Source organism: Lutra lutra, chromosome 5, assembly GCF_902655055.1.
Source record: "Lutra lutra chromosome 5, mLutLut1.2, whole genome shotgun sequence".
Lineage (NCBI taxonomy): Eukaryota > Metazoa > Chordata > Mammalia > Carnivora > Mustelidae > Lutra > Lutra lutra.
The window spans coordinates 8,299,802-8,324,985 of record NC_062282.1 but is presented as its reverse complement, the minus strand read 5'-3'; the positions used below and the strand labels follow the sequence as shown (position 1 = coordinate 8,324,985).

Below are 25,184 nucleotides of genomic sequence, written 5' to 3'. Positions count from 1 at the left end.
TTCAGCAAAAGAGCCTCCCAACGTCTGAGCACATAACTGCTGCTGAGCCAGGAAGCACATGAGTAAGTTCTTGGTCAACCTAAATGTATTGCAAAAGGCCCACACTTGCTCTAGAAAAATCTTTCCCCATCTGCAACTGCTCTGGCATTAGAAGACCTATAGCAAGTTCCTAAATTACATGTTAAGATTATGCGCAAAAAAACGGAGCATGAAAACGGAGGATGAGAACCATTCTGTGGGCCTAAAGGTTGTTAGGAACTGTATGCGCACTAGAAGGAAGAAAGCAGCCGCGAGGACTGACAGAGGAAGCCACAAGCACCCCAGAAGGGCGTTCCAGGTCTCGGGGTTCTCTCGGGGTCTCCTGCCCCAAGAGGAAAGCCTGGCGTGCCACAGACCCACATCATCCCAGTTTTGAACTTCCTGCGTCAGAGGGAAATGACCTCCCAGGCTTGAAGTCAGACCAAAGAGCTGGAAGTTTCAGGATATCAGTGACCAGCCCCGAGACAGATCTGGAAACCAAGGACCACGTCTGGGGACCGTGGCTGCCAACCCAATATGCCTCCGCGGAATGCATGATTTTGTCGCAGGACTTTTGGAAGGACGCTGATCCCGCCAAGTGTGATGGACCAGACACGCTCAGCACAAGCAGTCCTGAAGGCAAGAGCCTCACAGGACCTTACTCAAACTCACTTCTGAGTCCAAGTGGGTCTCCTTCTCTTGCCCCTTGAACTCTGGTTGCCCAAGGATGACCTTCTCGCGTTAAGGGAGCTCACCAGTCCCTTCTGACCTCTCCTGCCAGCCCCCCCCCACTTCATTCTGCTCTTGCCCTTCTGGCCTCCTGGCTGTTCCAGAACATTCCAGGTGTTCCCACCTCACAGCCCTTTGTTCTTGTGGCTGCTCTTCCCCAAGACAGCAGCACCACAAGACTTTCACTTCTTCCCTGGCTTTACTTAAAGGTTCTCTCCTCCGCGAGGAGGGCAAGTTCTGGACGTGTGCACTCACACCCTGCTTGCTTTCCCATTTCTCCTCAGCGCCCACCCCATGCTAGGGATTTTATGCCTTTTACGTGATGGTCTTGTGTACTGTTTCTCTCCCCCAAAAGTACGGGAGCTCCGTCCGAGTAAGGATTTCAGTCTTCTGTGTTCCACCCTCCGGTCCCCAGAACAGGGCCGACCGCAGCCCGTTCAATAAATATTTGCTAAATCAACGATTCCATTAACATGAAAAGAAGGTAACCTCAAAACTCAAGAACAAAAATCAAGAAGCCTATTTCATGCAAATAGTCTTTATAGTTTTCTTTTTTTAAAGGAAGAACTGCAGCCCAGTGTTTGCTCCAAGTGTCATTAGTTAATAAAAATCCCCTTGAAATCAAAACCAAACGCGCAATTTACTTGACAGAATGCACATCGCGAAGTCTTGCCAGGCATGAAATGGGTCATCTCTGGCTCCTCGGAAGCTTCATCAATTAAGCTTCCACGAGCATGTGGCGGCCGCCTCCAGACATCCTCCCAGCCCCGGACAGATCATCAGGAAAGGCAAACTCTGTGAAATTTGAGTGGATGCGTCATGCCTCTTGCCGCTCATCTCCTCATATCACAGTTTTAAGAGCACAACTTGTCCTATTATGAGTATTTTCTAAGAGGGAAATGAAGTGTAATGGCAGGTGTCGCACGAAAGCAGACACTCCAGCAGAGAAACGAAGAAGTGTTTACAGGGCTGAGGGCGGCAGCGACGGGCTCCCCTCGTTTGATGGACAAGGAGCAGCTCGCAGAAGCGGGAAACACGATTTTCCAATGAAGCCGTGTGAAGTTTAAAAACACCGGACAAGACATTTGGTGAGTAAGAGGCAGAAGAGAGCAAACAGGTGTGCCAAATACTATAGATTCTTGTACGACCTCAGGAACTTCTCCACATACAGTAAGGCACCTGCATGCTCGCCTTACTCTCTATCTCAGAGATCGTCCACTGGGGAGTGATTCTGTTCCCTGAAAGAACATTTGTCAATGTCTGGGAACATTTCCAGTTGTCCCAGCTACGGGGGGAGGAGAAGCTTTCTACTGGTATGTAGTGGGCGGAGGGCAGGGATGCCACTCAGCATCAGGTAGGGCACCAGACAATCCCCACAACAAAGTACTACTTGGGCCCAACTGTCACTAAGGCCAAGTCTGTTGGCCTTGGGGGAGGCGGAGAAGCCTCGACATACTTGAGACCATTTGTGAAAAGCCCACAGGTAACATCCTCATCGAAGGGGGAAAACTGGAAGCTTTCCTCTAAGGTCAGGAACCAGACAAGGACGACCGCTCTCACCATTTCTAGTTGACACAGTCCTGGAAATAGTAGCAAGAGCAATCAGACAAGAAAAAGAAATAAAATGTATCCAAATCAGAAAGAAAAAGATGATGATCTCTGCAGATAACATAATCCTATACACAGAAAGCCCTAAAAACTCCACCATAAAAAATGGTTAGAACTAATAAATGAGTTTGGTAAAGTTGCCAGATACAAAATCAATGTGCAAAGATGAGTCACACTTCTTCAGCCCAATCAAGAAAACGACTGCACTTACGATAGCATCAGAAAGAATAAAATGCATTAGAATAAATTTAACCAAGGAAGTGAAAGGTCTCTACATTGAAAATTATAAAACACGGATAAAAGAAACTACAAAGAAACAGAAAGATATCCTGTGTTCATGGATTCATGTCGTTAAAATATTCTCACTACCCAAAGCAATATCCAGATTCAGCGCAATCCCTATTCCAACAGCATTTTTAACAGAAACAGAAAAAAAAAATTCCCAATTTTGTATAGAACCACAAAGACCCCAGAAGCAGCCCTGAGAAAGAAGACAACGCTGAAGGCATCACACCCCCTGATTTCAAATGATATTACAAAGCAATAGTAATGCAAACAGTATGTTTCAGCACAAAAACAGACGTCCAGATCAACAGAGAGAGAACAGAGCCCAGAAAAAAATTCAAGCATGGTGAGTCGACTGATTTTCAACAAGGGCACCAACAACACTCATGAAGGGAAAAAGACAGTCTCTTCGTTAAATGATACCGGGGAAGCTGGATATCCACACGCGAAAAAATGACATCGGATCCTTACCTTAAACCATCCACAAAAATCACCTCCAAGCAGATTAAAAACTGGAGCGTATGACCTGAAACTGTATTTGTACGCATTTCAGAATCGAGGTATAGAACGGACAGCTAGACACGGTTCCCCAGTCTTATTCAAGAGGCAGATGCAAACCACCTACTATGGGCGCCAACCTCTGCTGGGCTGAAGAGGACATACACTGAACGACACGGACACTGACACTCCCCCTCACGGAGCCCAGCGAGCCGAGAGAGAAAACCGTTCTACAAACGAGCTGCAAAACCGTGCTGAGAACCCAGAGAGAAGCCACCCCGGGAGGAGGCACGGAAGGAAGATCCCAGCAAAGGGGTACCTGAGACTGCCCTGCAGTACAGGGAGGAGAAGGCGGGGCATCCAGGGACAATAAGGATCTGCCAGGGCTGGGGGGGACAGCAAGTCACCCCATTCGGTCACCTTACTGACACAACAGGAAACAGGAGAAAATCAGGCATTTGGAGCCTCCTAGTAGGAGAACTTGAAGGGAGAGCTTTGGAAATGCTGCTCCTATACTAAAAGCCACGTGTATGGACACAAATTGGGACGCGGTGGCAAACATAGTAGAAAGTGGCAAGATGCCGCAGGGCTAGGGAGCAGTGGGGGATGTGGGGGGACCAGAGAGGAAGTCCAGCATCTGTTTCTGGGGGATGTCGCAAAGCCCCGGAATACAGCAGTGTGACCCCAAAGGAAAGTGGGAGACCAGCACGGGACTGTCCACTATTTAGAAAGTGACTAGATGCAGGAGATGGGGGAGGCTGACTCCAGGGTTACAACCAGGGGCACCTAGCCCCATGGCGACATCCAGAGCCGGCTCCGGAATTCGCAGCCTGCGTGCAAAATGAAAATCCTGGGCCATGGGTCCGAATCATTAAGACTTTCCAGACAGCCACAGCAAAGCCTGACACCAAACAGGGGGCCTTTGGAAGCACGAGGCCCTGGGTACTGCACAGGGTGCCCACCCACAAAAGCAGCCCCGGAGGAAGCAGCAACAATGCCAGAAGCTGGAGGGCAGTGACGCACTGTGTTTCAAACATGTCAAGGAGATGCTGGGCGAGGGTTGGTACAGGAACATCCTGCAGATGCTCTCAATGCAAGTGTGACTCTTGGGAGAACTGTCCGGGGCTGAGAGCTGGCATCAGCAGAACAAGCCTGGAGGGGGCTCTACCAGGCGGCAATATTCCTAAGGCGATGTGTGAATCAGGGCTCTCCAGAGAGAACCAGCAGGGGATACAGACACACAGAGATGTATTTTAAGGAGCCCGTCATACAAGCATGGGAGCTGGGAAGCTGGAAACTCAGGCAGGAGCTGATGTTTGTCTTGAGGCAGAATTCCTCCTGCTCTAGGAAAATGGTCAAGTTCTCGTTTTGAAGGCCTTCAACTGATTGAACTCAGCCCACCCACATTCACGGTGGTCATCTCCTTAACGTTGAGTCACTGCAGCTGGTCACCACATCCACGAAGCACCTTCACGGTTCACAGAGACTGGTGTGTGATTAATAACTTGGTGCTATAGCCTCATCCAGTTAATGCATAAAAATCACCACCCCAGGGAGTAGAGAGACAAACCCATGGAAAGAAGCTCAAGAAATGGGCCAAAACAAAATGGAAATCAGTTAAGCCCAGGTGAGACCAGGAAGTGAGCACTGGACAAGAGACCCATGGGGTCGGGGAGCCTGGGTGGCTCAGTGGGTTAAAGCCTCTGCCTTCAGCTCAGGTCATGATCTCAGGGTCCTAGGATCGAGTCCCGCATCGGGCTCTCTGCTCAGCAGGGAGCCTGCTTCCCCCCCTCTCTCTGCCTGCCTCTCTGCCTGCTTGTGACCTCTCTCTGTCAAATAAATAAATAAAATCTTTAAAAGAAACCCATGGGGGTCCAAGGAGGTGGCCTCAGTGTGGATGACCCCCGCTGCAGAGTACTTCTTGGGGGCTCAAGGCATCTGGGGGGTCCCAAGGTCAGGCCACTGTCAGACTCACACGGCAGATAGCTAATATCGGGGGTTCTGAAACCCAGCAGAGCTGTGTGTCCCCCTGCACCTGGCATAGGCCTGCCATCCTCCACCTTCCTCCCCGGAGCGAGGTCATTTCCCAAGAGCGAGGCCATTTCCCAACTCGGACAACAGAGCCCAAAATGCTGGGGAGGGCAGGGCAGTTTCTGTGGGTGGCTGGGGTTAAAGAAATAAGAGCTCCAGGGGATGGGACCGGCCCCTCGGAATGGATGTTTTCACAACAACGGAAAACAGAGCCAGAGGGAGAGCTGCAAAGCCAAAGGTGGGAGTTGGGGGGGGGGGGCACGGGGGCGGGCAGAACAGCCCCCACAGCCTTGGCAGGGCCCTGGGAGCCGGCTACAAAACTGTCCGCCCCACATGCCTCCGGCCTTGGGAAAAAGAGGGCTCCAGGAGACTGTCAGACCCAACCCACTGGCAAGTGAGTCTGGGACTTGTTTGCTTTGGGATTTTATCCCCTTGTTTATGAGGAGGGTTCCAAATAGGACGTAACAAGGAGAGAAAGACCAGCAGAGAGGGCAAGATGGGAGAGGCCACGCCGGCAGCAATGGGCAAGAGCGGAAGGGAGCTGGGGGGAGGGTCCAAATCCACTCGGGGAGGGGCTCCGTGCCCAGGGGTGGGGGGGCTCCGTGCCCAGAGGGGAGGGGCAGAGGCTGTGTGTCAGAGTGTCCTTGGCCTTTACTGAGCCACTTCCCCTGCCCCCCTGTCCCTAGACCAGTCAAGGGCAAAACCAGCCCAGCCAGCCTCACAGCTATCCCTGAAACAGGAGCAAGAAAGGGGGATGGGGCCAGACAAGCTTGACAAAAGCCAACTCGCTCTTCTCTCCAAAGTAGAGCGCGAAGACATGCTGGGGCAGGAGAGGGACCCACCCAGGATGAACCGAAACTGACCAGAAGAGGTCCATGCCACCCACAGTGGTTCTCAGGAGTGAGCGTCGGGGTCCCCTGGCGGGTGGTGGAACACAGGGCAACCCCGCCCCCAGAATTTCGGATTCAGGCAGTCTGGAGTGAGTCCCCAGATGCCACTGACACTGCTGGGCTGCAGCCACACTTTGAGGACCTCAGTGACAGGTCAGCAAGACCAAGGAGGAATGACCAAGGGGTCAGTTGGGCTTGATGCTCCATGTGCAATGGGTCATATGCAGGGCTTGGCACACTTGTGTGAAAACTTGAACTCCTACCATACATTGTAAGTCATAGGAAATTTATGGTAAGACACTTAAAGGTAGAGCCTGCACCTGTCACCCCATCTTGCATATCTTGCACGGGGGGCACTTCCTGTGGTGAAATGAATGTTGTACTCCTTTATTGGGCAAAAGGTCAAGAGATGCAGTCACAAAGTGACAAGGATCTAGTTCTTCTTTCATAAACATCCTGTTACAAATACTGTAAGTGGTTAAAGGAGATGAGTGGTTGCCTAGGGCTGGAAGGGTGGGTTAGACAGACGGTCACAGCTCGGAGGGTACAAGGTTTCTCTCCCAGGTGATGTCTGCATACACCTGTGAACGTCCCCAAAACCACCGACTGTCTGCTCTAAGGGGGAGAACTGCATGGTGCGTGAGCTACGTATCGATGGAGCTGTTGCTAGAACGTTCTCTTTTCTTCACTCTCCCCTTCAGATGACTTCCTTTTAGTCCGCATTTGGGGGATTTCCCATCACTTACAACTTTCAAGGCTTTAATTAGCTTTCTCTTTAAAAATTTTTTTTTCTATTCCTGGACATTCTGGGACAACATCATTATTTAATTTTTACTCGTGTAAACATTTTTTTTTAAATCACCGAATTACAGAATTCTATCCCTTCAGAGATGGAGATCATCTAGATGTGAACCCATCCATTCTCCAGGAGAACATCCCAGGCTTTTTTGGAGTGGAAGCCAGGCAGGTGCGGCTGTAGTACATATAACATATGTAGTACATATAACATATTACACAAATAACCGAGCTCTCCTGCAAGGGGGAAAAATATTTTAAATGCATTTTTTAGGGGCGCCGGGGTGGCTCAGTGGGTTAAGCCGCTGCCTTCGGCTCAGGTCATGATCCCAGGTCCTGGGTTCAAGCCCCACATCGGGCTTTCTGCTCAGCGGGGAGCCTGCTTCCTCCTCTCTCTCTCTGCCTGCCTCTCTGCTTACTTGTGATTTCTCTCTGTCGGATAAATAAATAAAATCTTTAAAAATAATAATAATAAATGCATTTTTTAAAATTCTTCAGGATTTCATGTATTAGGAAATCTTCGGGGTGTGATCAGATCAGGAGGGTGGAGCCCCTTGATGAGTTCCCCATTAAAGAGATGCCAGAGAGCGCCTGCCCCTTCTCCCACGTGAGAACAAGTGAGAAGACTGCCCACCCTGAGCCAGCAGAGCCAGGAAGCAGGACCTCACCGGACGCCCATCCCACCAGTGCCTCATCTTGGACTTCCAGCCTCCAGCACCGCGAGCAGTGGATGCTGGTGTGTGGAGGTCACACTGTCCACGGTGTTTGGTCACAGGAGCTCAAATAGGAGTCCAACATGTTTTAACAGCAAACATTCAGGAATAGCCCTTTCTTTGAAAAATGAGCTTTTTCCATTTTTCTGAAGACTTTTTTCTAAAGTATGCACGTTACTGCTAAGGAAACAGTCTCTATGCGTTTGCTAAACCTCTTGTGTCCAAATCAAGCCATTTGCAAATAGGTAGATGGAAACCGCGAGACGCAAACAAGTGGTTGACATGAATTTTTCAGTTAGGTTCAAGGGCCCTGCACTGAAGTAACATCAGGGAACCTTTCAAAATACATTAGCAGCATCTTAAGTATTTGGGAACTGATAAAATTATTAGCAGAATCACTGTAAGACATTGCTTTGAACAAAGAAGATACGGGTTTGCTTTTTTTTTTTTTTTTTTAATAACTCAATACACTTGTACCTCATTCTAAAACCAAAAGAAAATTTCAAATTTGCCAGGGAGTTCACGGCGCATTTTAAATAACTGAATTTTTTAGAGAAATGTATTTATTCCTTTTCACACAAGGCAATGGAGATTCAACCCTCCTCTCCAGGACCTCCCAGAGGCCCAGGGGCTCCCCTGCCTCCCAAAAGTACTCTCAAGAAGACACACCTGCCATGTGTCCCATCTGGGTGACAGATCTCTGGTATGACTTAAAAAAGAATAAAAAATTTAAAAAATAACCCAGTCTAGGGGCACCTGGCTGGCTCAGTCAGTGGAGCATGCAACTCGATCTGGGGTCACGGGTTCAAGCCCCACGCTGGGCACAGAGCTTATTTAAAACAAAACAAGTCTAGGTGACTAAATTTAGGCACATGCTGCCTTCCCAGTGGCAATCCCCACCTCCCCCAAAATATAAATTAAAACCACAGCTTTCCTCCAAAGGAAGAATTCCGGATACTGCCAAAGGAGGAAATCTGTGGTCCAGCAGACCTCTCGGCTCCTCTTACGTGACACCTGGTAAGTGGCCCCGACCCACGAGTGCATTCTTCCCAGGTAGGGTGAGCGACCATTTCAGTCTGCCAGGAGCCCAGGGGTTTCCCAGGATGCAGGGTTTTCAGGGCCACCATGGGAAAACCTGGGCAGAACAGAGCGAGCTGATAACCCTCTAAGGCCATTAGGTGTCTGCGGAGAGTGGCCTCTCCACCCATCACGCCGCATGGAGGATGAGCCTGGCGACCTCAGTAGCCTGTGCCAGCCCACCCTTCGACAAAGGAGCACGTGACAAGACACACCCGAGCTGCTCCTTTCCCTACTCCTCGGTGCCTCCGATGTCCCTTTCCACAGCAGATGAGACAGGCCCCCCCAAAGACCTGGGCCAGTGAAGCATGACAGTCCATGGGGAGACGCATCCCCCAGCGATGGCAAGACTCCACGGCTCTAACCTGGCTTCCACGTCTCCCCAGCGGCATCCAGGGTAGCCTGGAGCGGCAGTAACTGCCTTTCATTTCCTAGAAACCCACCCATGATCTAAGAACAAAGAGAAACGGCCTAACTCCCTCCGAGGACAATCCGACCTAGGAGCTGAGTCACTGCCGCTGTCTTTAGCACATGACTGCAGTCCCTTCTGCTTCCATTTATTATTTTTTGTTTTTTAAGTAGGCTCCATGCCCAGCGTCTGGAAGCCGTACAGACTGACCCTCCCAACAGGAGGGGGCAGGGCCAGGCCCTTGGGCACACCGGGCTCCACAAGGTCAAGGACAAGTAGAAAGGGAAGGAAACTCCGGGAATCCACAACCCGACCGTGGCTTGTTGACAGAACATCACCGCAGCGTTAGTCTGGGGGACATCCCAGGATAGGCCAGGGCTTTGACTCCAGCACTCTCGGCATGAACTTGGGCTCAAGGAAAACACTGAAGAAAGAAAAAGGCTTGTCCTGATGCCTGGTGTCTGCACCATCTTTCCCTTCCTCGAACTGCTCTCCCTCCTCGTTGCTCCTGAGTAGAGGTCCTTCCCACGCTCCGCCTGGCCTCAGAGCTCCAACTCCACCCCCCGGAGATGGAGACTTGGGCTCCACCACGCAGCTCAAAGTGCTCCCAGGATGCACCGGGATGTGGTGGCATCCACCCCTACCATCTGCACCCATGACACCAAATGCCACTTTCGTTGAATATAAACATTCAACAAATTCTTGTGGTCACAAGAGTCCTCACCAAGTAGGGGAGCCTGGGTGGCTCAGTGGGTTAAGCCTCTGCCTTCGGCTCAGGTCATGATCCCAGGGTCCTGGGATCAAGCCCTGCATCGGGCTCTCTGCTCAACGGGGAACCTGCTTCCCCACCTCTCTCTCTCTCTGCCTACCTCTCTGCCTACTTGTGATCTCTGTCTGTCAAATAAATAAATAAAATCTTTAAAAAAAAAAAAAAAGTCATCACCCAGTAGACACGCCATTCTCTTGCTTCTACCTTATCCCTTGCTTAAAATTCAAACAGCAGGACTCGAAACTATCTTGAGATTAATTCGTCACGGAAACAACAGTTCCGCTTACAGAGTGCCTACGGTGTGGCACGCTGAATACAGAAGTTACTGATGTACTCTGCCCAGAGCCTCTGGGCATTTTACAGATGGGGATGTAGAGGACATGCATGCAGGAGCAAAGGATTATGTGACTTGTCCAGGATCACATGACCAGCCTAAGCCTGCCATCTGGGGCCACCAAACTTGTTTTCTAAGAAAAGTCCCAGAGCTCTTCACAAGGGTATGTGCCAATCACCTCAGAGCTGTGAAAAGTGCAGACTGCGGTCTGGTAGGTCTGGGGTAGGGCCTGGGATCCCGTACCTGGGAAAAGCTCTCAGGTGATGACAGTGTTCGGTGGCAGTGGTTCAAGCATGTTATATTCCCAGCAGGTGCCATTTCCAACCTATTAGCCAGGTCTGATCCTCCTTTTGTTTCTAAGAGTCGATCTATTCATGGTGGTAAGGCTACAGGTAAAAGGTAACGCATGCCTTCATTTAATTTTCCAATTTTTTTTTAAGATTTTATTTATTTATTTGACAGAGATCACAAGTAGACAGAGAGGCAGGCAGAGAGAGAGGAGAAAGCAGGCTCCCCGCGGAGCAGAGAGCCCAATGCAGGGCTCGATCCCAGGACCCTGGGATCATGACCCGAGCCAAAGGCAGAGGCTTTAACCCACTGAGCCACCCAGGCGCCCCTAATTTTCCAATTTTTTATGGTGGTAAAACAAACAAAGTATTTCCATCTTAATCATTTCTAAGAGTTGCCTTCCTTCATTTCACACTTGTGATTTTAGAATAGTCACAGACCTACAGGAAGCTCTCCATTCTGGCTTTCCACCCCAGTGTCAACATCTTACCTGATTACAGGGCAAGAGCTCCACCAGGAAATGGCATTGCTGCCATCCAGAGCTGCTGGGTGGTAGGTGGGCCGAGTGGTCCTCTGTTGTGTAGACATGTCGTGTTGACCACCGCAGTCCGGACGCAGGGCTGACCATCACTACAGGCCCCCTCCTGCTACCCTGTTATAGGGGCACCCACTCCTCCTCTCCCCGAAACCCTAACCCCAGCAACCTATAAGCTGTTCTTCGTCGCTACAACTGCCTTAGTCCAAGAATGTTACACCAATGGACTCATCCAGCATCGAATCTTTTGAGATGGACTTTTTTCACTCGGCCTAATTCCCCCCACTTCCTTATGTATAAATCAACTTCACGCACCTTCCTTTGTCTCAGAAAATGGACTACGATAAATTCACTTATCGGCCTGTCCTAGGCGGCCCCCCAAAACACGGCTCCTGCCTCCTCCCCACCTCCTGCCCCTGCCTCTCTCAGCTGGAATGGCCCTCGCTCGGCAGGTGTGGTATCTAGTCCAAGAGTTAGTTAAATCCCAGAAGCAGAAGCCGGAGAGAAATGCTTGACTCCATATCCCATCACTTTGCCTACTTTGGACTGAACTTATTCAGAGCTGACATAAATACGCCTTGGGAAGCATACATCTGTTTTTCTTACTTTGAAATTGCTCTCAATCCCGCGGCTCCAATCCAATCTGGCCGCCAAGCTGACTGTCACTGGGGATTTCACATCTACCTTCATTTCCTCTCTCTGACTTGGTAGAAATAAGTAAAATTCACCTTCAACGGTCTTTCAAATGTAAGAACATTGCTTGAAAACAGTCTCTTTTATGTACACACACACTGAATGACATCAAGGACTCTTAACATCCTACTTCATCTTAAAATCTGACCCCCTGAGAACACACACGCGTGCGCGCGTGCACACACACATACACACACCATACCTACACCAGCATGCCAGTAAGCTGTCTAAAAAAAGTACTTCCCAATCATCTTGAATCAAACATATTTTCTTCGATCACATATTTTAAGAACTTAACTACAAACTTCTTATTTCTTTTAATTAAAAGGAATTACATTTTATCTTACGTATGGGAACTGTTTGACTCACTTGGAGAAATCACAGAGTATCACATGGTTGTAATTTACTTTTTTTTTTTAAAGATTTTATTTATTTATTTGACAGACAGAAATCACAAGTAGGCGGAGAGGGAGGCAGAGAGAGAGAGGAGGAAGCAGGCTCCCCGCTGAGCAGAGAGCCCGATGCGGGGCTCGATCCCAGGACCCTGGGATCATGACCTGAGCCGAAGGCAGAGGCTTTAACCACTGAGCCACCCAGGCGCCCCCACATGGTTGTAATTTAGAATTACTGGCCCAATAAAGGGCTAGAAGGCCAATCTCAAGAAAGTTCAAAGAAGTATCAGAGAGACCGTAGGCTATGAATCAGGTTTTAAAAATTTATATAATAAAGCTCAAAATATACATTTTTTAAATGTTACATGTAATTCTAAATAATTTCTAGATCCAAAAAAAAGGAGAAAAGAAATCCTAAGGTAAATTAGAACAGAACAATGAGAAAACACTGTGTACCAAACCTGGGGGAAAGGCAAAACTGATACTTCAAGAGAAAAATTATAGGTAGAATAAACCCAAGGTAAGAAATAATTTTTCAAAAAAGCAGAAAATTGATGACAGAGTAAAGAAGCGGATCCACAGCAAAAGTCGATTCTCCGATAGGACTGACTGGATAGGTATTTTCCGCATTTGTCACCAAAGAGAAACAGCACAAACTCAAAAATAAAGAAAAACAGGATATAAGACAGTTGACAACAAACATTAAAAAGAGAACTTTACAGAAACTTCAGACTTGTGACCTTTAGAACTTGGAAAAAAATAGGACACTTCCCTAGAAAAACAGACGTTACCATAATGGACATTGGAAGAAGAGAAAATCTGCATTAACCTATAAGCCTTAAAAAGTTATTGACCTAACGGCCTGGATTTTAGTGATTTACTATTAGTTAAATAGCACGTAGAGGAGCGTTCCCTAGGTCACAGCCACATGTAGCCCAAGCTGCCACGCAGAATCGCTTTGAATACTTTGCCTATTAAATTGATATAAATGTCAGATGAATAAATGATATTCCAAGAGTTCATAGACCCTGATTTCTATAAGACTTCTCCCTCAGTTCTCCTTTACAAGCACAGGATAGAAAAGAAATCAGATGCTCAAAATCACCCAACCACTCCCCCATTTCTCATGCACAGACGGGAGGCGTCGCGGGTAGAAAGCTCAGAAGCCCATTGGAGAAGCCCAGCAGGGTTCAAAGGAGTAGCAGGAGCTGCCCCGGGGTCCCAGCGGAGCCCAGCTCTCCCGACGCCCTAGATCCCCTCTCCTCTGAGCCTCACTTTGTTCTACTACAAAAACATGGGAGACAAATAACCTCCAAAATCCCCTGACAAAAAAAAATCTTAAAAAAAAAAAAAAAAAAAAGTAAGGGGTGCCTCGGTGGCTCAGTGGGTTAAACCTCTGCCTTTGGCTCAGGTCATGGTCCCAGGGTCCTGGGATTGAGCCCCGCATCGGGCTCTCTGCTAGGTGGGGAGCCTGCTTCCTCCTCTCTCTCTGCCTGCCTCTGCCTTCTTGTGATCTCTGTCAAATAAATAAATAAAATCTTAAAAATAAAATAAAATCCCTGACAATGGGAGCACCTGGGTGGCTCAGTCGGTTGGGCATCCTACTCTTGGTCTCTGTTTCCACTTCTCAGGTCAGGTCAGGCTCCCCGTTCAAGGGGGTCATCTGCTTAAGGGTGTTCTCTCTCCCTCTGTCCCTCCCCTCCATGCTCTGTCTCTTTCTCTCTCTTTCTCTCTCTAAAATAAATAAATCTTTAAAATCCTATGGCTATGGTCTACCTAGATTTCTGAAATCTTCATCCGCAAAAACACAAAAAGCGGCATTAAAAAACACCCTTTCCGGAGAAAATGAAAACAGATCTTCGGGAACGGGTGGTTTCCGGACGCTGAACAGTCAGGACGCAAAGGCTTCCAGTACCCTCTACTCGGGCACCCACCTGAAATGTTCCTTCATAAAACTAAATTGAAAATAAACAAGTAAGGGGCGCCTGGGTGGCTCAGTGGGTTAAAGCCTCTGCCTTCGGCTCAGGTCATGATCCCAGGGTCCTGGGATCGAGCCCCGCATCCGGCTCTCTGCTCAGCGGGAAGCCTGCTTCCTCCTCTCGCTGTCTGCCTCTCTGCCTGCTTGTGATCTCTGTCAAATAAATAAACAAAATCTTTAAAAAAAAAAAGGAAAAGAAACAAGTAAGTGCTCAGCATTTTGGTGAATAATATCCTTTTACGAACAAAAGCAAACTCCCCCTTAAGAGGGCATATCAGGGCTTGGCCTTGTGACTTTGGTCAGCAGAAGTGACCACGAATCTCTTGAAACCCGTACCCTTCCCTGGAGAACAAGCCCAGGCCAGCCTGCTGGAGGAAGAGAAGCCACCGGGGCAGAGTCACCCCTAGACAAGACCTTCCCAGTCCTGCCACCAGCAGCCGACTCCAGCCCAGTGACCGCCCAGCCAGGATCGGCGCTGCTGGGCCACCCTTACTGCCGTCCACACCCTGGAGATTTCAGTTACTTGGTATCTGGCACAGCTGTGGCCAAAGAGACCTGCCACACTCTATCAGAAACACATGGGATACCCTCAGCGGTATTATCATGGTGGACACACGTCACTAACACCTGTCCAAACCCACACGATGTCCAAGACCAAGAGTGAACATGAGTATAAACCATGGACACAGAGGGATAATGTGTCCATGTGGGCTCATCAGCAACAGCAAATGCACAACTCTGCTTGCACATGCGGGCCACGGGGGAGCCTGTGCACCTGTTGGGGCAGGAGGTAGATAGGAATCTCTGTACGTTACTCTCCACTTTGCCGTGAATCTCAAACTGTCCTTAAAAATTTAAGACCTTTAGGGCACTTGGGTGGTTAAGCCTCTGCCTTCGGCTCAGGTCATGATCTCAGGGTCCTGGGATCAGGCCTGCACCGGGCTCTCTGCTCAGCAGGGAGCCTGCTTCCCCCACTCTTTCTCTATGCCTACCTGCCTCTCTGCCTACTTGTGATCTCTGTCAAATAAATAAATAAAATATTTTTTAAAAATTAAGTCCTTTAAAAAAAAAAATGCATGGGCCTCTCTACCGCTGCTGGGCCCAGAGGGATGCCCCTACACCCACCGCCCCCCACGCCCCACCCATGGTCCATGGGGAGGAAGAAGCAGACAGATATCTGTCACCTGGCCTATCGGCTTGGGCTTCCGTTGACCACCTTTTCCACTCCCGCCCCCTGGGCTCCCGGCTAATCCGCTCATTCTCACTTCCTCATCCCTCCCCGACACATCAGAAATAACACACTAACATACATCCCCAAGTAGCGGAGTCAAGCTCCCTGCCCAGAAGCTCCCCAGGCTTGATCGCCCTCAGATCAGAAGCTCCCCAGGCTTGATCGCCCTCAGATCTAGGGAGACCAGAATTCACTTCTGATCACCACTTCTAGCCCCATTCTAAGTACACACAGTGCACGAAGCCTGAGGCCTGGGGAAGGCAACGGGGCTGGCTGGGTGTGGATTCCCAACAACCTGATTTCTCATTTTAGGGAAAGGGGATTCCAAAGTTTATCAGCCCTCCTGGGGCATTCAAAAAAAAAAAACAAAAACAAACACCAAACACCAATTTTTTTTTCTTGTGTGTGTCAGGATAAAGGTCACAGTCACTGCTACAAATCTATAAAACATAAAGCGCCACCCCCCACAAGTAAAGAGAGACACCCCCAAGCTGGGTGTGTGGCCTGGGCTTGGGCTGAGCCTAGAGAGCACCTGGGGGGGCGGGGCCCCTGGAACTTAGCCATGCACAAGAAGAACCACATCTAGAAAGGAGGGCAATATTTTAAATTTAGCGTAATTGGGCCTAGTTTGGTTCAAGAGCTGTCTGACTTTCGAACTGCCTTTCTACAACAGTGGAAGCGGCACAAACGCGTCCCTCTGGTTTCAGTCCTGTCTCCAAAGCTGTCAGGGCCACCGAGGGGAATCTCGGGAGATAATAACAGGAAGAGAAGAATTAAGAAAAAGAATCATGGCAGCTTTCACCGTCCCCAAGTCAGAAGGAACAAAACGACCGTAAATCTAAACGAAAGCCAGAGCACACTTTGAATGTTACTGGAGAGAAATGTCTGACAAATGTTTACATGTTGCATATTAAATCATGCAATCCTTTTAGAGCAATAAATATTTTAGAAGAAAATTGGATGCTGAGCCGCATCCAAGATCCCACCCATCTCAGGAGCCAGGAAAGAACACATTTTCTTAAACAAGACACATCTGAGCCTTAGTTACTCAAACCGGATGAAACATCTGTCAGCTCAGGCAGAACTGTCTTCTCAACTGACCAGAGACGATTAGTTCAACAAATGTACCCAGAAATCCTTACAAAGCCTTTAGAGACATTTTTCTCCTAGGAAGCTTGCTGTGGGCAGGACCTGTGAGCTGCACTCTCTGTTGATGAAGCAAGTACCCTCTGCTCCACCAGACTTCTCGCTAAGGCTTTCTATAAAGTTGTGACTATCCCTAATTGTGAGAAGCTTATAAATCAGGCCCAAAGGGCTTATGCCTCAGGGCCTTTGCACTTGCCGATCTCTCTACTTGGATCACTTTCCCGGCATTATCTTCTCTACATCTTGACCAAATATCAGCTACTCTCTCAAACGACCACTCTCAATCCCTGAACCCGTGGACTGTGTTTACCCACTGGAGGTGCTGCAGGCTAGACTGGGGTAAGACAAAAGCCCACCCTGAGAAGATACCCCTAAGACAGGACCTGAAGGCAGTGAGTGAGGACACTTCCGCCCCCAGGTTGAACTGTCACGAGGAAACCAGTTCACTTCCCAATCTCCTGTTTCTTAGCCAGCTCCTCTGGGCCGGCCTCTTGCCACCAGACCCGGGTAGAGCTCTCCAGCTGTGGCTCCCACATACCCTCCTCTCTGTACCACAGTCTGCCACCACCCAGTTGTCTCGTTTGGCTGACCAGAACGTCCTCCCTCCACAGTCCCCGAGTCTTTCCTCACTAGGCTCCCAGGATTGTCAGAGCTCCTTGCATTTGAAGACACTTGCTCTGCATCTCTCCCGACTGCCTTCTGGGGCCCTGCCTCGGGTTCTAGGCACCAGGCAGTCTTCCTGGAACACTATTACTGAGTTCTCGCCTCAAACAAAAGGTCGACTTTCAAAAGCAAGGACTGTTGGATTTCTCTCCAGTCTCCTACAGTACCTGACCATTGCCTAGCACACAATAGGTCTGCAAGAAATAAGTCTGCAATGACACTTTGCCCCATTTGCCACTGGTCGCGCATTGGCCCTTTACAACATTTTATTTGTAGTTTTTATAGGAAGATGGAGGCTGTTTGGCCAACAGAATCTAGGAACCACTGGAAGAAGAGAAGCTCTGGCCTCCGCCCCGCCCCCACCAAAGCACAGAACACAGGACTTGCTCCTTCTGGTGGGAAGATACAAGAGCCCAGGAGTCTTCCCTTTGCCAGCCATGTACCATTTCTCCATCATAATTTGGTGGGGAGCAGAAAGGACGAGGCCCTACACAGAGAAACAAAGAGACTATGCAATCAAGGGGGAAAGGCAGAGAGAAAAGGAGCTTTGCCTGGCAGAAGGGAAAAGTCCTGGAGGAGGTGTTCTTCAGAGCCCGGAGGAGGCTGGCGAGAAAACAGGGGGGACGGTTAACAAGGGCTCTATCAGTGTCACGTGCATTAGTGGGTTTCATGCTCAGGACCCTGGGAGGTTCAACTAGGAAACCAAGGCAGAGAGGCTGGAACCTGTACTTCTGTCCAGTTCCACTGCCCTCCCCAGACCCTATACTGAGGGAGTGGCTTTCAAAAGTAGCCCAGAAACCCCCTAGCCACCGTCTGTTCATATCATTCTCAGATGGCTAGAATGCAGCAGTCCCCAAAGTTTTTTTTCCCCCAAAGGAAACATCATTAAAGCAGGGCCCAGCGGAGCCTCCAAACTGCTCCCCCTCTGCCCATCCCAGCCTCCTGGAGACCCCAGGCTGCCCAGGACAGGGAATCTACCCACCCCCTCACCCTGTTCTTCCTGATCTTTGCGGGGTTTCCTTAAAAGCGGGCCCTGCTACCTGCTTCGGGCCAGAGAGGTTTTCTATCAACACCTACATGTGAAAACTCACCTTAGCAAAAGCCAAAGCAGAGCGCAGAAACAGCCCCAGCAGCCCCCACCCCACCCCCCCACCCCCGCAGTGAGGGCAGAGGCAAGAAGAGGCTGGGCGGAGGGGGGGGCCCTACCACCACCAGGCCTCCGGGCCAGCCCCGGGGACACACGACACCAAGCGCAAGTCCCTTCCCTGCTGTCAAATGCTGTGTCAAGTTGAGCCGCCAAAGTGTGGAAGCAGAAAGCGATCCCGGCAGGCTCCAACATGACTAAGCCCAGCCCAAAGCACAGGCCGAGACACACCACCCCGCTCCGGAGATAAACGAAAGGCACAGTGTCCCCGAGTTCCCGAGTCCAACCACCTACGTCCTGTCAGCCACGGTTCCGGAGCGAAAGGCACCTGCACTCCCCGTTCGTGCGGGGCTGGGGCGGCGGATCCCACCGGACCCGGAGACCGTGACACTCCGGGGAGCAGCTGCCGCTGTCCACCCAGACAGACGGACGCGCGCTCGGCCGCTGGGGTCCCTCTACGGTGTGTCCCCCCGCCCCGAGTGTCTGGTGGGTTGTTCTGCGAGCCAGGCATTCTCGAGTCTTCGAAAGCCAACTTTTTCTTTCCTTTTAAAATTTTTCCTGCTGAGTCCTGACATGACTAATGGATCCCTGGTGCCTCCCTCCACCGCCCGCCGTCCTCGCTGCCCTACCGGGTGGGGGTCTGCGCCTCCAGCGCCGCGCCCCCAGACCCTGCTCTGGGACCCCACCGGCCGTGGCTCGGGGCAGTGACCACGCGGGCGGCGAGGTCGGAGACCACGCTCTCCTCCGGGCGCCGCCGAGCTGGGGGCTGCGGGAGGAGGGCGGGCGATCCGGGAGGAAACTCCGACTCCCGGGGGCCTGGAGGAGCCCGTCCGCGTTCCGGGCGTGCAAGAGAAAGGGCAAGGGCAGCGTGAGCGGCGGGGCGGGGGCGGGGGGGTGAAGGCAACTGGGGTTCGGGATAGGACGCCGTCCCCGCGGGCAAGGAAGATAACGGTCGGAGGGGGCCCAGCTGTTAGAGACCCGAGGGGTTGCCAACCCGGATCCCAGCGCGGGCCCCCGGGGGTGGGGGCGGGGGGAATTCAAGGACAGGAGGACTCCGGGGGCGGGAACCGAGAGGGAGGCGGTGAAGACGAGACCAGCGGCGTCTCCCGCGGCGCTGTGACCTCGGGCCACGCTCCGCACCACCCACCCCCGCCACTGCCCAGACCGGGACCCCGGCCCGGGAGACGCAGGGCCGCCCAGGGCTCCGCACGCGCCGCACGCCCAGCCGGCGACGAAGACGCTCGCTGGGCAGCGGCACAGTCACCGCGGGACCGGACAGAGCCGGGACCAGGGCGACGCGGAACGGGCGGGGGGAGTGCGGAGGGGATCCGAAGCCGGCGGGAACGCCGACTTACCCGGCCGTTGCGGTCGGTCTCCTGCACCTCCTCGGCGCTCAGCCCCCGCCGCACCAGCGCCCTCAGCAGCCCCACGTCGTTGGCGCAGGCGGCGCGCAGGAGGGTCGCCTCCTCCGGGACGCCCTCTGGGACGCTCTCTGCATTCGCGGTGCCGTATTCCTCCTCGCCTCCGACAGGGTAGAAGGAGTCGTCCGAGGCGATGCTGCGGGTGTCGGGCAGACACGAGAAGTCCTCGTACTCCTCGTAGTCGGCAGGGTCCTCCCCGGCCTGAGCGTCCCGGGGTGGGGACGGCGTCTGCGGGGACACGCGGCGCGCCCCGCCGCCCTCCGGCCCGGGCCCGGCCAGCAACACCATGCTGGCGGCCGGGGCGCGGGCCGGGAGACTGGGGCGCGGGGCGTGTGCCGGGGTCACCGCCCCTCGTCCCCTGCGGCCGCAGACGAGCGGGGCTCCGCGCGCTCCAGCCCGGCGGAAACGAGCGCCGAGCGGCTGCGCTCGGAGACTAAAGTCACTGGAGGCTGGAGAAAGCCCCCTCGGGGGTGGGAGGAGCCGCTGGGGCTTTCCGGGCGCGGCGGGCAGGCGCGGGCGGGGAGGAGGGCGGGGCCGCCGCACTGGAGGAGGCGCGCGCGCCCCGGGTTCCCCCGCCCGAAGCCCGACAAAAGTTCCGAGCCGAGTCCTCGGCGCCGCGGGGCCCGCGCACCCGGCCGCCCTGCCCCGGAGCGGAGCGGTGCCCGCGCCGGGAACTAGAAGCAGTAACCGGAGAACCCGGGCGCCTGTGTCTCCGGCGGCGACCGGCCCCGCCCTCCCCTTCGGCGACCCCGGGGATGAGGTCGAGGGTGGGGGTCGGAGGACGCCGCGAGCTGAGCCTGCTCCCCGCGTGGGGAGCCGCCAAACCCCCGGGGCCCGGCACCGCCCCGGCGTCAGGCCTCCCGGCCGCGACTGCCAGAATTTCTCGGCACCGGAGCCGCCGAGCTCGTTTTTCCACCTCCCCGGGATACTGGGCTCCGAGGCCAACTCCACTCCGAGCTTAAGACCGAGGAGTCGCGGGGAGCAGGGGACAGGCACGGAGGACAACTGGGTCCGAGGAGGCGGAGTCCACCGAGGGGCCCGGGGCTCCGCCGAGGGCCGTGACCCTCTGAACTGGGAGCTTCCGGAGGGGACGGTCCTCAGGGTCCCCCGATCCCGCGGAGCTCGGGCCATCTGTGGCTCGCAGGTTGCTCCCGAGAGAGCCCCCGACGTGGTGTCTCGAGGGGCTCAGGTGGGGACGTTGGGTGAAAACGGAAGGCTCCAGGCCAGAGCCTGAGGGGAGCCCTCCTCCCCCACGGTGTCACGGTGCCGGCATCTGCGGAGTCAAGACAGAGAACCGCGTGAGGCCGCGACCGGGCTCTGACTCGGGGCCGGCTGCCAAACGCCGAGCCGGGCCGCGGGAGACTGCCGCGGTCCAGTCCCAGCTCCCCGCCGCCGGGGCCTGGCTTCTCCCGGCTTGTCCCGCTGCTGGGGGTGACTTGCCGCGGGGAGCCCCTGACCGCGGGGAAGAGAGCGTGCGACGGGCCAAATCCCCGTGGCAATGGCTGCGCGTGGAGGATGCGGATACCTCGCGGGTCACAGCCACCCCTCTCTCTGCCCCTCTCCCTCCTGACCCTTTCCACCGCTGGTGACAGCGTGCCCACCATGGGCCAGCCGGCGCAAGGCTCCCGGGGCCCAAGGGTGGACGCAACCGGACAGAGGAAGCCATCGGGGGCTAGCTTGAGGATCCCTGGCCTGGGAGGGCAAGCTGCGGGTCTCAGTGGGGAACACGGTCAAAACTAAGGACATTGGGAGAAGGGAGTTGGAGGAAATCCGAGGGGGAGGGAACCATGAAAGACTGCGGACTCAGAAACAAACTGAGGGTTTTGTGGGGGTAGGGGGTTGGGTGAGCCGGGTGGTGGGTATTAAGGAGAGCTCGGATTGCATGGAGCACTGGGTGTGGTGCATAAACAATGTATCTTGGAACACTGAAAAAATAAGGTTCAAAGAGGGGCGCCTGGGTCGCTTAGTGGTTGGGTCTCTCTGCCTTTGGCTTGGGTCTTGATCCCCGGTGAGGGGACGAGACCCCCATCTGGTTCCCTGCTTCTCCCTCTCCCACTCCCCCTGCTTGTGTTCCCTCTCTCATTGTCTATGTCAAATAAATAAATAAAATCTTTAAAATAAAATAAAGTTCAAAGAAAATACTCTGGCAGGTGGGAGGGGGCTGGGGAACAGGGTTGACCTGCGAGGCCTTGTAAGCCCCTGGTGTTACGCTGCACTGGGGGAGACCCTTCGCGGCGGTGACCCCGGCGGGTGTGCTCCCTTCGCCGGCCCATCTAGAATTTGGCGGGGTCAGAACCCGGCTTCCGAGGGGATCAGGAGGGTGGGAAGCAGAAGGGCCGCGATTTCCAGTAAAGACACAACCATGCACTGAGCGAGCAGTGACCACGGGCGCACTGGCTTCCTTCTATACTGGGGCTTTCTTTCTGAAGCCCAAAATACCCAAATCAAGATCTGCCTCTTTTTCGGTAGCAGGCCAAATTTACATAAATTCCCACTGGGAATTTCCACCTTTCAAGGTTGACGGTGGTTTTAGCCTTTTCCAAAGGCCTGTTGCTTGAGGTCGGGGGATTTACAAGTTGAAGTGCTCCCGGAGGGCTGGGCTGGGTTTGCCACCCTCTCCTCCCAACCATGTACTGAGCGGGTCTGCGCGGGGTAGTACTTAAAGATCCCTAGCGGGGTGGGGCTGGTCTTTGCGGGGCTCCAGCCCTAGACCCAAGCAACACGCACCTTCTTCTGGAGTCCCGCCGCCCCGTGGTCCTCATTACTCAATCACTAAGCCCCCGATCGAAGGCCCTATCTTCCAAGTTCACCACTTCCTCCTTGTCTTTCTTAGAAATTTGGATCCAAATAGCACTGGAATGGGGTTTCCCCTCCAAAGAGAAATTTCTGGAGCCCTTTGCTCCAGATAAGGACTAGCTGATCATTTGTGAGTGACCAGCCCCCAAACCTGAGCAGTTCATTTTCCCCTTTTATCACAAAGACAATAGGTTCTCAGTGTTGCTAAAAGAACACAAAATGAGGCACATGTATGTTTAATAAGGTCAACACTTATGTGTACAAAATCTGCAGAGAAAGGCCAAAGTAGCTTACCAAAACTGCCGACACACTCAGGATAACCTTAAATCTCAAGAAATTGCATTGTCTCAAGACTTCAGTTTCAATGAACTATTTTATTTTATTTTTTAAAATATTTTATTTGTTTATTTGACACAGAGAGAGAGATCACAAGTAGGCAGAGAGGCAGGCAGAGAGAGGGGGAAGCAGGCTCCCTACTGAGCAGAGAGCCTGATGGATTCGTGGCTCTATCCCAGGACCCTGGGATCATGACCTGAGCCGAAGGCAGAGGCTTAACCCACTGAGCCACCCAGGCGCCCTCAATGAACTATTTTAATTTATGAGGGTTTTATCATTTATTTAAGTTTATATATATTGCAATTATACAATTTGCCAATTTAGTTGGATAATTTGTCTTTGGACCATTAAAAATATACACTTCAGTTCTATTTCTGGAACAGGCCACCTAACCGTAACACAACAGGAAAGTCTTTCAAAATTACAAACAGTGTGTTTAGAACTGAACGCACCTGTAGGAACATCACACCCCTGCCTTCGTTTGGAAGGCGGACGATGGAGGATGGAGTAAATCCAAGTGGGCTCCAGGGTTCATAACCAGGGCTGGAGGGAGGATGCAATGAGGGCGTGGTTTTAAACTGCTGCAGCCCATCTAGAATTTAGCACACAATAAGTATCAACTTACCCTTTATTTAAAAACTGCTCTGAAGGACTGGTTCTGCAAATATGTTGCAGTTTGCAGAGATAACTAGCCCATGTGAGGTGAATGAGAAATGCTTTTTATTTTTTCCATAGGAGAGGCAGTGTGACTTGGGTTGAAGAGCGGATTGGGGTATCAGACCTGGCTTCTTCTAATGATTCTACCACTGTTAAATCGCAACCCGGTGGCTCTAAATTTTATTTATTTGACAGAGAGAGATTCAGCGAGAGAGGCAACACGAGCAGGGGGAGTGGGAGAGGGAGAAACAGGCTTCTCGCCGAATGTAGGGCTTGAACCCAGGATCCTGGGATCCTGACCTGAGCTGAAGGCAGATGCTTAACGACCAAGCCACCCCGGAGCCCCAAATGGCTCTAGATTTTGAATGTCTATTACTAAGGGTATAGTCAGGTATACTGTGGGTATATAACCTTAAATCAGAAAATAAAATAAAAACATGCCCAAAAAAGCCAAATGGGAGAAAAACAAAACAATTGTGCTCTCTGTTACAAACAATTCACACCAGAATCTAGTGAATTTGCTTACAAATCAAGAAGAAAAAGCAGCACCTTAACTGATTTTGTTACCCTGGGTGGGTAGCAATAAAACTCATTAAAGTGAAAATGGCTGTTTGCTAGCCTTTTAGAAGAGTGCATCACAGACTGGCCTGGGGCTTGCTTTCTTGGGGTCGGGACTGAGTGATGGGCTCAGTCAAAAGGAAATTAAGCGGGCCCCTGGGTGGCTCAGTGGGTTGAGCCTCTGCCTTCAGCTCAGGTCATGATCTCAGGTTCCTGGTATGGAGCCCCCTCTAGGGCTCTCTGCTCAGCAGGGAGCCTGCCTCCCCCTCTCTCTCTGCCTGCCTCTCTGCCTGCTTGTGATCTCTGTCAGATAAAATCTTTAAACCAAAAAAAAAAAAAGGAAATTAAGGTCAGCCCCTGTGGTTGGTGTCAAAGGAAGAAAATGGGGTATCAGGATGGGTTTGGGGTCCCTTGGCTAGGCTTCACAAAGGCTGAGAAGCTCCACTGTCTGGCTCCCACTTCCCCCCCAGAATTCAACTCCAAGGCCAGGGTCTGGAGAAGGGCGCTGCCTTTGAGGTTCACAGGGAACTCCTGCACCCCCACTCCCTGGGAGAGAAGCAGAAGCCAGTGGAAATGGGACACCTTTCAGTCTCTCGTTTTTGAAAAAACAGTTTCAGCAAACCAAAATTATTTGATGTGGAGTTTTTGCAAATTTCCCTGGGTTGATTACAATGCATGGAAGCAGCCTACAGTATCCCGAAGTCAGTCCGTCTATAGAATGACGAGACCAGCTTACCCTTCTGATCTGCTTAGAAATATAAAGAAAAGTCTCTGTGTTTATTTCTGGATCTCCTTACTAAAGAGATTAGCGGCTGTCCGGCCCTCACACAGGATCCCCGGTCCCGAGAGCTGAACGGATCTAACCACTTTACAACTTCCTTTGCTATCTTTAGGGAGCATTTCTGCCTTTGTGGTTAAATATTTGGAGGAAGTACATGGCGTGTGTGTACCTATTGCCAATTCTTCTCCCTTTTTCTTGCTCTTGGCGGGAATTAGCAGTAACAGGGTACAGTTAGGGAAGGCCTGTTTACTCAAGGACAAGAGGCCTTGGGTCCTCATCTGAATAAAGTTGGTTATTTTTCAAGATTGAGGTTAAGATTCTGAAGGTCAATTCGGAGAGTCCAATGTGATGTCAAAAGTTATTTGTTAAACAACTTACACAACGGAAGGCTTCTCCATGCCCCCCACCC

General features: G+C 51.9%; 1 protein-coding gene across 2 annotated transcripts in view; it reads right to left on the bottom strand.

Annotated features, from left to right (window-relative positions):
* ANKRD33B (ankyrin repeat domain 33B) overlaps positions 1–20,082 on the bottom strand; it is a 72,384-nt gene extending 52,302 nt beyond the window's left edge. For both annotated transcript variants that reach the window (XR_007127408.1, XM_047729630.1), the window contains exon 1: positions 19,582–20,082. Coding sequence is in view for 1 of the 2 variants with exons in the window: in XM_047729630.1 (XP_047585586.1) it covers positions 19,582–19,935 (354 nt within the window). In the remaining variant the exon portion in view is untranslated. The remainder of the gene's footprint in view (positions 1–19,581) is intronic.
* Between the last annotated feature and the right edge of the window lie 5,102 nt (positions 20,083–25,184).